General features: G+C 33.2%; 2 protein-coding genes across 2 annotated transcripts; both read right to left on the reverse strand.

Moving 5' to 3' along the window:
* Window positions 1-290: 290 nt before the first annotated feature.
* Window positions 291-2,882, reverse strand: LOC142549694 (PI-PLC X domain-containing protein At5g67130-like). Its single transcript, XM_075658778.1, has 9 exons — window positions 2,664-2,882; window positions 2,517-2,588; window positions 2,304-2,429; window positions 2,098-2,235; window positions 1,936-2,034; window positions 1,528-1,831; window positions 969-1,189; window positions 776-862; window positions 291-632 (listed from the first exon to the last, which is right to left on the reverse strand). Exons 1-9 carry the CDS (start codon window positions 2,667-2,669, stop codon window positions 420-422), a joined length of 1,266 nt encoding a protein of 421 aa, XP_075514893.1. The 5' UTR covers window positions 2,670-2,882; the 3' UTR covers window positions 291-419.
* An 8,736-nt stretch (window positions 2,883-11,618) lies between these two features.
* On the reverse strand, window positions 11,619-12,939 carry LOC142549695 (mitogen-activated protein kinase kinase kinase 20). Its single transcript, XM_075658779.1, has one exon. It carries the CDS (start codon window positions 12,820-12,822, stop codon window positions 11,755-11,757), a length of 1,068 nt encoding a protein of 355 aa, XP_075514894.1. The 5' UTR covers window positions 12,823-12,939; the 3' UTR covers window positions 11,619-11,754.
* Window positions 12,940-17,751: the final 4,812 nt, after the last annotated feature.

Raw genomic sequence — 17,751 nt, forward strand, 5'->3', positions numbered from 1 at the left:
TGTGAAACGGCCTCACGGATCGTATTTTGTGAGACGAATCTCTTATTAATACATGAAAAAATATTACTTTTTATACTATGAGTAATACTTTTTATTGTAAATATCGGTAGGATTGACCGTGTCACAGATAAAATTCGTGAGATATCTTACAAAAGACCTACTTTAAATGTTGAGTCAGAATGACAGAAATGGGTACGTGCAATACTTTTTCTTCAAAACAAAATTTGAATTTTCTGATATTACGACAGTATTGTTTCAAGGTTAAAGAAAGATTGCAAAAAATAAATGAATGAAAAAATAGGCGGTGTTCAATAAAAATGTGACCCTGTGGAATTCATAGCATACAAATAGCTCTCCAGTTGCCGCGCCAAAAACACTGGTGACTGCAACAAACCAAAGGTATATTTCCAGTATGTTTTTTAGATAGAAAAAGAAGTGTAGCCAAAGAAGTGGGAATTACACAGCAAGAGAACCATGTTAAAAATTATCAAAATAAACCGATGAAGCCGGAGAGGTTTGATCATCCAGGAACCGCTGCCAGGATCTTGCGTGGGGGCAGGAGGCGATAATATTTGAGCCGGTGGTGGAGGCGAAAGCAAGGGGACATCACATGTACCAAACGTCGCATTCGCCTGCCAAAATTGCTACACAAGTTTTTCAGACTAAGTTAGCGTCCAACACCTCTGTTGGAAAAATACAGCTAGATGTGTGTGTTTCAACATGTAAATGATGGGAAATTTCACATTTTGTTCGAATATTTTGCTAACTAGCATACCCTGCAATAGGCTATGCTGTCACAACCACAAGCTAAATGTCCGTTTGCTTCGTCGACAGCTTCAGCGGCGCCTCCCCCGTCACTTCTCTGCGACAAACGGAAGTATGAAAGGGTCAAAGAAAGGATCTGATCGATCAAGTTTTTCGGGTCCAAAAAGTTTTAAAATCGAAAAAATAAATCTAGTTGCCTGTACCTGGTAAAAATCAACCGCGATGAAGTTTGGCCACCGTTTAACATCTGCATCATAACAAATCTTCATCATGGTGGTCAGATCCTCAGAATTGTCCTCACAAGCCTCTGATGCATTAGGATTTGTTGGGAAGTAATTCATCAGGACCAGAGATTTCGAAGGCGTGTTCATGGGGGATGATTCCGAACGACTGGAACAAGAACCATTCATCCCACTGTCGCCGTCTGCTCTTTGACAAACATTACGAATTAACCGCTCCTCAAAAACACATTGCAAGTAAATGAAATACTACGAAAACACAACATAGGAAACAAGTTATCCCTTCCTATCATATTTCAAGATTTTGGCTTCCATGTAAATTGTAGGATAGCAGCCATTGTCCATTTATCTTCTGTAACTACAGACATGGTATATTACTCTGAACGTCGCACTTAAACTGTAAGAGTTTCTAAACATTGAGTCAGGGTATTGCCAATAGCTATGATACTTCTTAAAGTACCAGAAACTCGATCTTAAACAAAAATTAGATTCATGATCGAGTTAAAGGACCATCACAACTCACACTGATTTTCCACCACGTAGTTCCATTCATATGCTATACTTTCGGAACCCTCCTTTGACGATTTTGAGGTAAAGACCAGCAATCGATAATTCTTCTGAACCATATCATCCACCGTCGGCCAATCTCCACCGTTTTTAGGCATTTCAGATAAAGGGAACCGGTACTGACTCAGGCCAGATGCATTAAACACTTTCGTCAAGCCTTGTGGAGATGTCACATAGTCCTCAATGAAGATGGTGATGATTTCGGTCGGATTCTTTTTCAGAAAATCTTGAATTTCATTCAACACGTTAATCGCAGGTTGCTGGTTGTAACATAACAAAAGACGTGTGCCCGATATGAATAACTAACGAGGTCCGAAGCAAATCAACAATGCTCGAATTCGAAGGTATATACAGACGAACTTACAAACGCGGTGACATTTAAACAATTTCCGCCGAAGGAATGACACAACCAAATGTCATTGTTGAAGTCATACATATCAAGCATAAGGCCTCGAACGCCATTCTGCAAAAGTTCCAAATTTTTTAAATATTCAGATAACAATGAAATCAAAATACTGTCGCATACTTGGAGCTGATTGGTGACGGAATCTTCTTGATTGGTGGGAGCAAAAAGAGAGGAGCCCGTGCCCGATGTCGACCCGGTCCGAGCGTACGAATTGTGGGTCGTCAGCCATGAATACTTGTTAAACGGCAACCCTTTAACCTGATCCAAAATCCCAGATATGAAATCCAAACACATATCCAATCAAGACCGAAACACGATAGGGATACCTTGGTGGTGGGACTCGTCGGCTGAACACGAGTGCATCGGGGCCGGGTGTTGCCATTGGCAGGGCAAGAGCCGCAGATCAAACCTGCGTCGCAAGTATTCCTCGAGGTGGTACACGTTTCGCCAATCTATCTCACAATTCAAGAAACATCAGATTTCTTGATAAATGTGTAAGAAAATGAAAAGGTAAATAAAATTTTACAAGCTGAATTAACCTTGAGGCAAAAAGAATATCCAAATAGGAAAGCTGAGATCCAGAACAGCTTTATATGCAGAGAACACAGAACCTGCGATTATCACGAAAAGCTAATAAAAAGGTAATCCCGCTTCGCAAACAAGGGAAAGAATACGATATCGGGTACCCGCATTAGACTCTCTTCCGCTGTCTATATACAGACAGATGCCCTTAATATCTGTAAGAGAAATGTGTCTTCGTCTATGGAGATTTACGCTTAGATTTCTTTATTTTCCTTCGATTTCTGGTTGTGTAATAAATGGAGGAAGTTTATACGGTTCAAACTTCAAACATGGATTCTTTTTTCCGGGACAGACAGGTAGCAGAATCCTAGAGAGCATCGTGGGACAGATATCTTATTTCCTCTTTTTCTAATATTTCGTCTCAACTACCTTACTTTCTTTCAAGTACCAAACTGAAAGTATCAGTTTCTATTTTAAGTTTGTCCAGGTGGAACAGTTAGTCATATACGGTATCCGATTCGAGATTTTGTTTAAAATTTGAGATATTGCTCTTACATGAATTATAAATTATTTATCAAATAACATATTTATCAACACCGAATAGATCTTTTGTGAGACGGTCTCACGAATATTTATATGTGAGACGTGTTAATCCTACCGACATTCACAATAAAAAACAATATACTCTTAGCATAAAAAGTAATATTTTGTCATGAATGACTCAAATAAGAGATCTGTATCACAAAATACGATCTGTGAGACCGTCTCACATAAATTTTTGTCTATCAACACCATATGTCAAATTGAATTTTAAAACATTAAATCGAAATAGTCAAGTTCAATTTTTTTTACTATTTCAACTTTGATAATTATCCGATATGAAATCGAACTTGTCAATATCTTTGGCATGAAAGATCGATTTATTTAAATAATCAAAGTAATTTATTCCATTCAATTAATTATTTAGATGGAACAAAGCTTTGGTCTGTTCCTTACCAAAATGTGAATTCAGCAATTTTATCTTCCTTATTTTGGTCAAATATGTTTAATGGGATTTCTTTTTTAATTTTCCCTTTCAAACTTTTACACACATACATATATATGCTAGAAAAGTGCACGTGCGTTGTACGTGAGCAACGAAACTGGTGAAAATATATGAATGAAATTTTGATAATATTTAAATGAATTAAAATATGGCTAGTAGACTTTATCAATTGAAACAAATCAAACAAAAAAAATAAAAATCATGATCATAGACGGTATATGAATCGGAAAAATTATCTTATCCACATGACACATTTTTTAATATGCTTCTTGGTTGGTTTTGACAACTCAACAACTCTTTGTCATAGTTTTTATAACATGCGTATAACCATTTTGGTATACTCAACAAGTATATGATCATCTTTAATATTTATTATCTTATTTAGAATCCCCATCTAAGATCTGACATGCTTGTAGTTTGCTTCCCTATCACGACATTTTTTCGGTTTTCTACATTGTTTTTATCCGGTAATCTTATATTTCGACTGTTTGTTTTTTTTGTTGAATGATTTTTCAGTTTATGACAATCATCAACTTTAATTCCTAAGAAAAAATTCTTTTAGTCGTGATAGGTTTTTACTTGTAAGTAAAAGTATGTATAACCTATATCCTTCAACAACATAACCAATGAATGGTGTTATAATTTTTTCAAACATCGTGGATATTTGTAATATCAATTTTATATATTCAGTATCAATATTATTAATATATAGCTATAAGGTTAATAAATTTTTAACAATTATTTCTCAATCACTGTAAGAAATAATACTTGAAAATCTATCAAATTACTATATATTAGAACCGTGTCCTAGTTTAATTTAACGCAATTCAAGAAAGTCATCTCATTAATCACTTTTTTAGAAGCTTTGGAACAATGATTGCGTTCATCATATCATCAAAATAATATAATTTCAATCTCATTTGTTGTGTCTAGAACATAATATTATATAATTCATTGAAACAAAACAAATTTTCTTTTATCGAATTTACATTGTGTTTATAATATTTTATATCTTGTGGAACGATATACAAAATTAATTATTGCATTTAAAAGTTTTGAGAAGAGACACGAATAATGTAATTAAGATATGCATATGAGATATCAAGATAATATAGGAGGAAATAAAGTGCAACTGGCTCAATATCTCAATTTACTAAAAATTCACAAAATTGATCTATTGTGTCCACAAAACTTTAAAAGTTTTCTCATACCATTATAAATAGAATGAGAATCGTGTACACTTTGTTTTTCATGTATTTCTTTTTCTGGATGAACAATTTTTTTCTTTTTGAAAAACGATTTTATTTTTTGATAAATATTGACATTTTATATGACATTCATACAATATAATCAACACAAATGACATATAACAATAAAAAATGTTAACGTTAGGGTAAAAAACTCATCTCATTGCAAGAACACTAAATGATCAAATGAAGCATATTATTTAGTAATATTTATTTAGCAGCATATATAAAAAATTGACCAAATAACTTAAAAATAGTGTTTGAAATCAGTTACATTCAAACATTTCTCTCAATCACGTATCTCAGTTGACACAAAGAGTCTGAAAATATCTATATTTTAAATGGGAGAAAGAAGTTTTATATGAACTTAATATTTATTAATACTTTATTTTTATTTCATCCGTCTCATCTCCATTTGTCATCCCATTATTATCTATCATTAATATGGTAGAGATTTTCATGAATTTGACTGCAATGTATAAATTTAAGTAATTAAAATAATAAATAGTTTGATTGAGTTAAGTACACTATTAATGATCTTTTTAAACTAACATAAAAAATGACTTAAATAACATCATGAATATGACGAATTGTAAAAAAAAGGTAAAATAGTAAGCTCACAAATGAAAGTCATATATTTAATAGATATTATTATTAATAGATAATATATTATTTAAGGATATTTTTTTAGCATCATATATCGAAATTGACTAAATGCTTAAATATTTGCATTGAAATCACTAACATACAAACATTTTATATCAATCATGTATCTATGTTGATATATAAATAGTCTAAAAATATCTCTATTTTAAATGAGAAAAAAAAGTTTTATATGATCTTAATATTTATTAATAATTTAATTTTTTTCAGTTTCACTCTTCTCCATTCGTATTCCTAATATTAACTTAATATTCGGAATATTAACAATTTTTTAATTTATAACATTGTTATAGTAATTTTCTATGAATTTGATGTCAATGTTTAAATAACTAACGTAGAAATAATTTAATGTTTAAATGTAAACTAAATGAAATTCAAATAGTAATATTAACAATTTTTTTAAATATGTAACATGTAAACTAAATGAAATTCAAAAGTAAAATCAAATTAATAATTATCTTGATGGAATTAAGTACACTATTAATGTTCATATTAAATTAACTTAGAAAATGACTTAAAGAACCTCATGAACATAAGAAATTATAAAATAAATGAGAGGGTAAATTAGTAAGCTCACAATAATGAAATTCAAAAGTAAAATCAAATTAATAATTATCTTGATGGAATTAAGTACACTATTAATGTTCACATTAAATTAACTTAGAAAATGACCTAAAGAACCTCATGAACATAAGAAATTGTAAGTTTTTCATTCAAAATTACACAAAAGTACCAAAATACCCTCGGTGAATCTATTAAAAATAAAATTTATAATTTTCACACACATTGAAGTCATGTTCAAATTATAAATTCTTTGATAAAAATTGTTTTTATGTCTTCAAAAATAATTAGCACTCAAAATACCTGCTTGAAGCTATGGGGTGGATACTGTGTTTTGGGATGGACTGTTACAATTTTTTAATTATATTGTGAAGTACTTTTTTGCCATTACACAAAAAATCTAACACGCAGTTGATAGAAATGGTGCAAGTGTCAAATACGAGGGAGACATAGGTCAAATGTATCCATTACAAGGGAGGTCGATGCAAAAACTCTTTTGAAGTTCCATGTGCATGAATTTTGAATGCTTGTTTGAATTAGTCACCTTAATAGAATAGTACTATTTTTCCTTACAAGTTTCTTAAATGGTTCGGTGAACATGTTTTTGTGAGGAGAAACTGTAATTTTCATTACACGTTAAATTGGTCAAGATGTACAACCTTTGGTTCAGAAAAAGAGGAATTACATCATGTAAATCTATACTGCTCCGATCCTTAACAAAAGGCATCGACGTGCCAAAATATGAGCTAACTTGGTTTGTTTTCCTAGAGCAGTGGTTGATAGAAGCTCCTGGCATTTGAGATCAAACATGTCTGGTGTTTTCAGCAAAAGGTTCCTCCATTGAGAAAGGAGCGGGATTGGCGATGGCTTTAACTACCGTAAAGCATCCGATTCAACTATCCAATTCACAGCAGGAAAACTCAAAGCTCGGAGGACCCCTTCCATTACCTCAATCATCTCCTCTAAATGGGGAGTGACCATTAATTCGTCGAGCAAAGGCAACCAGAACATGACCATGATGATCCTGACCCACCACACTCACACAGAATAAATCCCAAGATTCCATCACTGCGGCATCCACGTTAATCTTGAAACACCCATGAGGTGGAAGTTTCCACTTTTCATCAGCATACTTATGGGGAGATGCAAAAGTCTTTGTAGCACTAGAGAGTTAGAAAGATTGCCAAAAACCACTTGCATGTTCAACTATAACATTTCCCGGAATGCAATTTCCTTCGAATACCGCCTTGTTCCTAGTCATCCAAGTGCTACAGCATACCAAAACTAAAGTTCAGAGATCATTTTCCGGAATAGCGTCATGAATTAAGTTAGAAGAGAAGTCAAAATGGACTATCATGTTTACAAAATTATGAAAAGTGGAGGAGACATTTGAAGTAGCATTGAGGGAAAAATACTTGGTATATGAGGAAATTATGACTTATAAGATTGCTAGTTGAAATATAAATAATTAAAAGATTAATTTTAAATAATACAAATAATTTTTCTACTTTAAATTATTTATCTGTTTGCTCTATTTTCTTAGCTAGAGCTCTGTACGAATACCCGAAAAGTATCGGGACCGAATGTTTGGGATCTAGTCGGGTAAGAGATGATATCCCGATAATTTTTTTTTTACACACACAAAGTATAACCCTCGTATTATATAACCAGTACCAACTGTGCAGGAGTGCAAGGAGCACTCAAAGAAACCTAACATATTTATGTGGAAAAGAATCAAACACATTGTTTACACCACAACAGTAGAAACAACAATTAAAAAAACTAATAATGCAAGGAAATAATCTCAAACATAAAAATATCGTACCCTATGTGAATTTATTTATGAGCGATTCTCTAAAAAAAAAAAAACCTCCTACAAACTACTATAATGAAATTTGGTCTTAGGTTAAATTAATTTTTTAAATTTATCCTTAAATTAAAAATATATATCGACTTTTCTATATAAATAAACAAGCATATTAAATTGAGAAATATTATAATATAGTTATAAGTCAATACTAAAACATTAACTTTATGAAAGTATTATTATTAATAGTATAAATTAGATGAAGAATAAATAAATTTCAAAACAAAAAAAAAACACATAAAAATGAAATTAGAAATTTTACATACAAAATTATGACCAAGTAAAAGATAAGCTAGAAGTCCTTCTTATCCTAAGAAAAAAAATACTGCATAACGAAATAAATTTTTTTTCAATTATTTTAGGTTATCGAAATTTGTAAAGACCGTGTATTGTATTATCGTAAATCCTATGGTGATTATCGATAATTCATGAATTTGTTGTGTGATTACGTGTATGATGTATATCATGACAATGAAAGTGAGAAAATAAGTTGTGATAATGAAAAATTATATTAGAAATTAATTTGTGTTTGAAACGTGTGCTGAACCGCGATAGAAAAACGACACATGTTACGGTTTTTAGCATAATTAACAGAGTATTGGTCCAAATGACATGAGACCAATTTCATTGGAAATATAATACATAATACTAAAACTTTCATGTTTTGAGTTTTGTCCAAATCCATTTGAAAATATGGGCAAAATCATCTCGAAATGTATCGTGTGCGTTGTAGTTCCTACAATGACACAGTTTGGGAGAATGAGCATAACTCTCGCATCCGATATCCAAATTGAGTGAGATCAGTGGCAAATGAAAGCTAAGACATAGATCTACAACTTTTCTGTTTACCATTTTTGCTAATTCGAAACCTAAAATAGCGTTTCGGACAGATCAAGGCGCGCACTCGCGCAGAACTGCGCGCGCGGGCAGAACATGTCGCGCGCATATGCGCGAGTTAGGTCGCGCATATGCGCGAATACCTCTGTATCACACGATTTAAGGAGTGATAAGGATGAATTTGTCCACATGTATCCTTTCATTTCCTCTGAAGCTTCGAAGGGAAACAAGAGGAATTGATTTCTTTCGTCCGAAATCACCTCGAAACGTTGTCCAAACTTGAAACAAATTATATATTCGGAATCCTCGCGTTGAGAGCTTCCTTTTGAGGTAATTTTCTTCTAATTTCAGTACCTCTAAATATGAAAGTGCTGAAATAGCATGTATTTGAAGTCGAGATTCCTATAGGTGATAGAATAACCGACAAGAAACTTGTATTCGAAGTCGGAATTGAATTATGTTATGATTTTGATTTGATATGAATTTTCAAAGTTTCAAAAGATATTTGGAACTTATATTATTGATTTTGAATCAGGTTATTGATTGAAATAAGTATGTTATTAATGTAAATAAAGTGTATATCAATATCTTCAGGCTACATCAACTGGAAATGAAGAATTGAGGTATGTTGCGACCGGGTAACATACGACAGGTATCTGTATTATATGATATATGTTGGATTGATTTGACTGATTGGATTGAGAATATGTGTCTATATGCCTTAATTGTTGAGTTTATGTGGCATACATGACATTGTGATTTGAATATCGATGTATAAAAGAAATGTTTTGTTAACACACATCATTTTATGCATACATCGATACATGACATGCACGTTGAGCTATGATCCTTGAATACCCTGATATGATTTGATTGGATTCCGGGGTTTGTGAACACAATCGCTATGCCGGTATTATATGACCCGTAAAGCATAGACAATTGTGGCCCCATATGATTGGATATGAGATTTGGGACTTGATGGCGCTTTGCCGACGCTATCATACGAGTATCCCATATTGGCCGATGTGCCAGCTCGAGCATTGATTTGATAGCGATTCGTTTGATTCTGACATGTGCTCAGTGGATGTGCATTTGACCCGATACCTCCACGACATACATGCATTGCATATCATATATCATTGTTTAGATACTTGTGGTATATATGATTGGTTGTTCCATACGGAGCTTTGCTCACCCCCAAGGGGGGCTGTTGTTGTCTTTGTGTGTGGACAATGACAGGTACTCCAGGATATCAGGAGGCCGGAGAGGGTACTTCTGGAGGGAGTCACAGTTTGGGCTGAGGTTTTATGTTTTGTTCCCAGTATATATATATGTATCTATATACCGGGGCATGTCCCGAGGATATGAGTTGTTTGTATGTGATTGGTTTTGATTACGTGTGGGCATGTTTTATGATTTGAGATTAAATACTATTTTCAGTATTTAAGTTATAGAAGAAATATTTTGGGCTCATTGTAAAGAAATTTTAAACTTGTTTTCCGCTGTAATTAGTTAACCCTAATCAGATTGCATTGTAATAATGATTAGGAGCTAAGGGCCCCACAAAATTATTTTGAAAAAAAATATTTATTTGAAATAGGGCAAAATAAAGATGGGTCGGGATTTTTAGAGATTTTGTCAGTCATATGTATATGTATCTATTCTTTATGTTATTGACACTGATAAAAACAATATATTATTATTAGTTTTTTTTCCACAAAATGTTGAGTTCTATAAGTGTTTTTTGAACCGGACTCTACTTGTCGGTCGGACCGAATTAATCTTGAACCGTTGACCTTACTGACCCGGATATATGCTAAAACCAGAAAGGCTATTGAATAGTTTAAAACCGTGGGAAACCATTAAAACCGGTCGATTAGGTCTCTGATTTTATTTAAAAAAAATTGATTACAAGTTATGTGTAATTCGAATTTTGGAATTAGAATTTGAAATGAAATGGTTATTTAGATATTTGTTGTGTTTTTCAGCTTAAAAATTTAGTAAGAACTATAAATCAATAAAAAAATAAATATATTCCTATTTTATTTACTATATAAAATAAAAATAATATTAATTTTTATTATTCCGATTTGATCGTACGCCGAATCGGTCGGACCACTCGAACCGTTTTAAAAGGATTGATACCGATTTAAAAAAAAATTAGAATTCTACGAGAATCGAGCCGGAGATTATGTATTGGACCAGTTAAATTTGGACCTCAGAAATATACATGTAGAATCCCTTAATCCACTACTGAAACTCAATGGTTCAAATGATTTGACTGAGAAAAATTTAAGCGACCTATTTTATAATATTCTTATATTAGGCATTTTTTGCTATTTCTAACAATAGTAATAAATAAATACAAAAAACTCAACGGATCATATTATTTTAGCTTGGTTCACTGTCTTTGGTCTTTTTCAAATGCTTTTTCATCAAGACAAGGTAATGTTAGAAACAACTTGGAAAGTGGACATGAAATGTGCACAAAAGTTAAGGTAACTAATTAATTATTTGACCATATTAAAATCCAACATGCCAATTGGGGTACGTACCCCAATTACCACTTGCAAGTTGAAACAGATAAGAAGGCGGTGGGCAATTGGCCAAACCACCCAATTCTGTTGCCAAACACTTTTCCCACTTGCAATGACACTCTCATTTTTCCAAAAAATAATAATAATAATAATAATAAACGAAAAAAATTGGTGTGAGACGCTCTCACGAGTCGTATTTGTGAGACATATTTCTTTTTTTGGGTCATCCATGAAAAAATATTACTTTTTATGCTAAGAATATTATTTTTTATTGTGAATATGGGTAATGTTGACTCATCTCACATATTAAGATTTGTGAGACGGTCTCACATGAGACCCACTCATAATAAACAAATAAAGTGATAATAATAAAATGAATGTATTAATATTTCACTAAAATCATTTACAGTCATTGTATTTGTATATATCTCTAATTTTTTTTATATACACCAAAAAAATAAAAATAAAAATCTCTTCAATTTTTGTGATCAAAATTGCTCACCTAATGGTGACCCATTCATTTGAAACACCCCAATCAGGGCTTTGGTTCAACACTAACTCTTGCAGCCGCTCCGCCGGCGAATTGGTCAGGGATGTAGTTGTTGACTCCGTCTCTACGGAGGACCAGATACGGGATTCGGAGGAATATTCCGGTGAGGGTATAGATGTAATTGAACTTGAGGTCGATTCCCAATCAGGGTAGTCTAATGGGCATCTCGGAGAAGTTGAAGTAGATTTTTCATCCCTGAGATCTCTGAATTCTTGATCTTCACTAACAAAAGGATGATCTAAAAGCATCTCGGCCGTCCATCTTTTGTTTGGATTCTTGATAAAGCACTTGCCGAGAAAATCTTTTCCTTCCTCCGATAAATTCTCCGGCACCACTGGCACCTCGTCACCGACGCCGATTGTCAGCAGCAGCCCCGCCAAATTAGAGCACCGCCATGCCGGAGAACCGGTGACCATCTCCGCCACCGCACAACCAATCGCCCATATATCCGCTGGAGGACCCTGCTCTCCGCCGGAGGCCACCTCAGGTGACATATACAGAGGCGTACCCCTCATTTCACACCTAGGAACGCCGTGTTTTATCCCGTCAGCTCGCTTTGCCAATCCGAAATCGGCAATCTTCACGCCGCCGTCGGGGCCTAAGAGAATATTTTGAAGCTTAATATCACAGTGGACATAACCAAGCTTGTGGATATAGTGAAGCCCTTTAAGCAAAGCCTTCGTGTATCGCCGGACCTCATATTCCGGCAGCCCCCGATCACAACCACCCCTGACTCTATCAGCCAAAGCTCCCCCGGAGGCGTACTCCAACAACACATTATACAACTTCTCCCCATTCTCGTACGAAAAACTCTCCCCAAAGCAACGAATCACCTCCGGGCAATCCTTAAGCTCGTCCAATATCAATTTCTCATTCATCAGAGAAGAAGACTGCGAAATAGCACAGCTCTTCACCGCCATCAAAGGCAAAACCGAAGAACTCTGTCTCCTGGGCACCGCTAAATTCACCTTACCAAAGCTCCCACGACCCAAGATTTCACCTCGAATCCAATCCATGTTATAAAATCTATCAAAAGGGTATTTGAGATAAAGCTTGATTCAAGAATTTCTTAAACTTCAGAACAGAGAACTAAAGGAGCAAACAGAGAATGCAGCAAAGTGTGTAAACTTGTTGGATTCTATTTATAGGGGGGGATTTGAGAAGATTCGCTGCACCACAGGTGACGCAATTGCGCAACTGTGTGTGAAAGGTTAATGAAAAAAGCACGTGGTAGTGAAGGACATTTCGTGGGGACCTGAAATAGCGTAGCCGAGTTTGGAAAACGTGGTTGATATTGTTGTAGAATCATTAATTAATTAAAAAAAATTTTTTTGTATTTTTTATTTAATAAAAACATACAGAGATATTTTTCCCATTTTAAAAAAATGGGCACACCTTATTGATTGCGACTCGTTTGGCATGACTTTTGAGACTCCAAACGATCAAAATTGGTTTCATGCCTTTTGATTAAAGTAATGGTTACCTTGATTAGGTCATTGTGTAGCTACATTGGCTTGTCCCCCCTCCAAACACCAACTGCGATCAGAAATAATTGTTTTTTTTTAATATAGCTTCGAAGTATTTGATTCAAGAGTATGTTTTTTGTGAGACGGTCTCACGAATATTTATCTGTGAGACGGGTCAACTCTATCGATATTCACAATAAAAAGTATTATTTTTAGCATAAAAAGTAATATTTTTTCATCGATAACCCAAATAAGATATATGTCTCACAAAATACGACTCGTAAGACCGTCTCACACAAGTTTTTGTCTTGATTCAAAAAGTGATTATTAATGTTGTATTTGGATGGATTAATTTTGTAACGACTATGTACTATCACAATCTTGGTTTATTTCATCCTATCCATGTGGGCATTGCCCCCATGATAGGATGGATGGCCAAGATTTGTCCATGCATAATAGGACCCACTTTTTTTTTTGAAATTATATGCGTGGCAAGATCTTACCCGTTGAAATTGAAGTGAGGGTAGTGCCCACATAGGTATGATCTCATTAACCCACAATCTTGCGTCTCATGTCCTTGATTACTTTCTCATGTATCATTACCCATAACATTATCAAGTGGATTATTTTTAACATTCTTCAGTACTTGAACTAAAGACTTCAGGCTTAATTTCTCCGGTTCGAAGATTCGGTATTATGAATGTCTAATATGAAAATATATAATTATGAAATCTAGGTTTTTATTAGTTAAATAAAAATTAATAGATTTTAAATTGAAATAATATTCTTGTTCACTAAGTATTGTTAATATAAAGGTGAAAAATAATTTTGATGATTTATTAATTTTTAAAAAAATTTGGCGAGTGGATCGGGTAAAGTCTATTGATGGGCGATGGTTCTTCAAATATTTTATGATTTCTTGATCATTCAATTAGCTTTGGGCAAGTTTCCAAGTGGATTAAATTGATGATAAAGACTATTTACTCGTCAAAAAAAAATATTATATTTCTTTTTCAAACTAAAACATTAGCTGAACCAAGAAATTCATACAGGGCTACGATTAAAAAGAATTATATACATAAACACAAATTTAGTGCGTCGTTTAGACGGTCTAACGATGATGATTAAGACAACATATGGATGGGAAAAGAGTGTTTGACAAGATTTTGAAGAGGTAATTAGGAACGTCATTAGTACTAATTATTAATTACTAGAAGACTCAACCAAAGTTGTTGCGTCTCGTAAAGTGAAATTTGATTTGTCAACCATTTTTCAATTCTGCACAGAATTCAAATGGAAAAAGCATTTATATATATATATATATATATATATATAGTATATATATATATATATAAATTAGGCCATCTTACTTGACAAGTGTAACGATCCATTGCATCTTGTTTGCTAACTTTTTTAATTACTAATTCCAAACGATGACTACTAGTATAATGAGGATATGGATATGGAAGAATTCAAGACCAAATTTTGTACACACAAATTGACGGAGTTGGTTTCGCCACCATATGTCATTTGCTTGTTGTAGCCACCACAAATATTGGTTGTTGTTTGTGTGAAGTATCAAATTTTGTTTTAATATTACTTTTTCCGGATATTGTACTACTGGATATGACATTGACGTGTCTAATGTCACATCGAATTTCAACGAAAATGATTAAAAGTACGCTAAAATTAGATTTTATAGAAATATAATTCAAAACAAACCAACTTACATATAATTATAATTATTATTTTTTTGCAATTTTCCCGTAATGTTTTTATCATGTTATTATAATAATTTACTTTGGTCTACAAAGTATGTCAATTCCAAAGCTCATTTGTAAGAAATGTTATTTCGTAACAAGTGATCGTGCATGTAATGTCTTCTGAATCGATTAACATAAATAATTAAAAATCATGTTGTCGATCATAAAAATGTAATACCAGTAAGATAATTTATTTGTTAGTGGAATCAGAAATGATTTCGTTTGAAAATTGATCGAACATGCCGTCAACTGTTGTCGGATCAATAACTACTGTCAATTAATTCAAAAATAATGGTTAGTGATTGATTCATGTTCTTGTAATATCCAAACAAAACCAAGTTATGTAGGACCGAGTGCTGGCCGTTTTACCAAAAGCTATAGCTAGTGGTAATGGTGCAACTCAAATCTTTTTAAACCACACAGCAGTTCAAGCACCACGGTTCGATCGCTCTACCAAGCAAGAACAATTATTGCATCCAACAATCTCCCTCCCAATAATTGCACTCCTTGCAATCAATGAGAATCAAACCCGTGACATTGGCTCTGATACCAATTGTAGGACCGAGCGCTGGCCGCTTTTAAAAAAGCTACAGCTAGTGGTAATGGTGCAACTCAAATCTTTTTAAACCGCACAGCAGCTGAAGCACCACGGTTCGATTGCTCTACCAAGCAATGACAATTATTACACCAACAAGTTACATTGTTTATTTTGAAGGGGAAAAATTCTCCTAGTTTCCTTCAAACCAAAAAAAAAAATAAAAAATTAAATACGCTAATTTATTCTTCCCATAAAAAAATAAGTTCGGGTTAGTATTTTATCGAAAGGCATATCGTGGAGGTTAGTTGTATTTTATTGAAAAGAAAACTGTTATAACTTATATCTTATAGATCGAAAAAACTTATTTCAAGACATTGTTTGATGTGAAAGATAAATCTTTCATGTAATTGTCGTTATTCTGATATAATGTTTGATTCGAATTCAACAATAATTGAATTTAAAACTAATCATGTTTCGTCTCAAGAGTCAAACATCAATTCCAGAATCACATATTTGATATGCTAATTTTAATTGAATTGGCCCGATTGTCGTGCATCGCATTTTTCATACCTAAATGCACACGTTTGATGTGCCAACAAATTATGGTGGTTGGTGCGACCCAATAATTTCGAGCAGCGGACACCAAACGACAGCGAAATCACGTCGTTTTGTTGGCCAAATTAATTCAGCAACTCTTCGCACGTTCTTAACGTTAAACCCATAGCCCATATCTTTACAAATTCATTTTATTTAGAAATTAATTAATATTGTAATTCATGGCAAATGTAAATTTTATAAGAAAATCAAATTTCAATTTTATTACGTTAGTGATATACTTAATTAAGAGAGTACTATAGCAAGATTCGAGGAATTAGAAAAAAAACAAAAAAAAAACAAAAAAAAAAACAAAAAACAAATGCATATAAATAAATTATAATTATTCGAGATTTTAAGTTTATTTTTCATAAAATATTTTATAATTATTTTCAAATTAAACATCAATAAAAAAAGTAAAACATCTCAATTCCCACCACATGAAATATGAATAATCTACTCGAGAATTTCAATACATTTATAATTTTTAGAGTATATTTCTTGTGAGACGGTCTCACGAATCTTTATCTGTAAGACGGGTCAATCCTACCGATATTCACAATAAAAAATAATACTCTTAGCATACAAAATAATATTTTTTCATGGATGACTCAAATAAGAGATCTGTCTCACAAAATATGACCCGTGAGACCGTCTCACACAAGTTTTTGCCTAATTTCTATACTATTTTTATGTTTTGGGAATCAAAATTGATGATTTGCCTTGCCAAATTAATTTTAATTTACTCTAAATGCATGCTTTAGATAATAGGCAGCTAGCAAATCTAGAGGAAGCTATATATCGCATGACTATATATATATATATATATATATATACACACACACACACACACACACATATTATATATATATCTTTGTTGCCTTAGATAGAAGACAATCAATGTGATTTGCTTGAGTAAAATTCAATTAATCTTATTTAATTGTCATAAATTTGGCCACAAGATTCATAGCATTGGGACTTTTTTCTTTGAGAAATTAAAATTAAATTCACCTTACCACATGTGATATTAGCTCATTCATTCAATACTCTGTTTGTTAGGTCTAAAATGTATGATAACGGGCAGCTTAATTAACTTGTTTGTTAAAAATATTATAAAAATTTACTTTCTAAAATACACCTACTCGTGTTTGTCATCGAAAGTTTTTGATATCCGTAAAAGTTTTCAGTTAGATGGTATTTGACATAACTTATTAGGGATGTCAATGGGTTCGGGTTTTACCCAAACTCGTAATGGACCCGTGTGTATGGGGTGGGTTTGGACATATTAAATGGGTCATGGGGTGGGTCTCGGGTCCAATTTTTCAGACCCGTCCGGATATGGGGCGGGTCATGGGTCCTATAATACCCGCCTCATACCCGTCCCATATATGTGGATATAAATACTCTAGGGTTTTAGTTTTATTAATTTTCATTTTTTTTAGTAGCTCATCTCAACCATAACGGTCTTAGCTATTCCTATGTCAACTGTTGCATTTGAATCTGCTTTTAGCAATAGTAGAAGAATAGTTGGTCTTCATCTTAGTAGACTTAATCCAACGACTTTGGAGGCATTGATGTGCTCGC

Source organism: Primulina tabacum, chromosome 6 (genome assembly GCF_025594145.1).
Source record: "Primulina tabacum isolate GXHZ01 chromosome 6, ASM2559414v2, whole genome shotgun sequence".
Lineage (NCBI taxonomy): Eukaryota > Viridiplantae > Streptophyta > Magnoliopsida > Lamiales > Gesneriaceae > Primulina > Primulina tabacum.

What these genes read in the sequence shown, in the direction of transcription:
- LOC142549694 (XM_075658778.1), bottom strand. An exon ending in CGACGAGTCCCACCACCAAG is followed by an intron (nt 2,236 to 2,303) that starts GTATCCCTATCG and finishes ATTTTGGATCAG; the next exon opens with GTTAAAGGGTTGCCGTTTAA. An exon ending in CCGTCACCAATCAGCTCCAA is followed by an intron (nt 2,035 to 2,097) that starts GTATGCGACAGT and finishes GAACTTTTGCAG; the next exon opens with AATGGCGTTCGAGGCCTTAT.
- LOC142549695 (XM_075658779.1), bottom strand. Translation starts at nt 12,822, where the DNA reads ATGGATTGGATTCGAGGTGAAATCTTGGGTCGTGGGAGCTTTGGTAAG.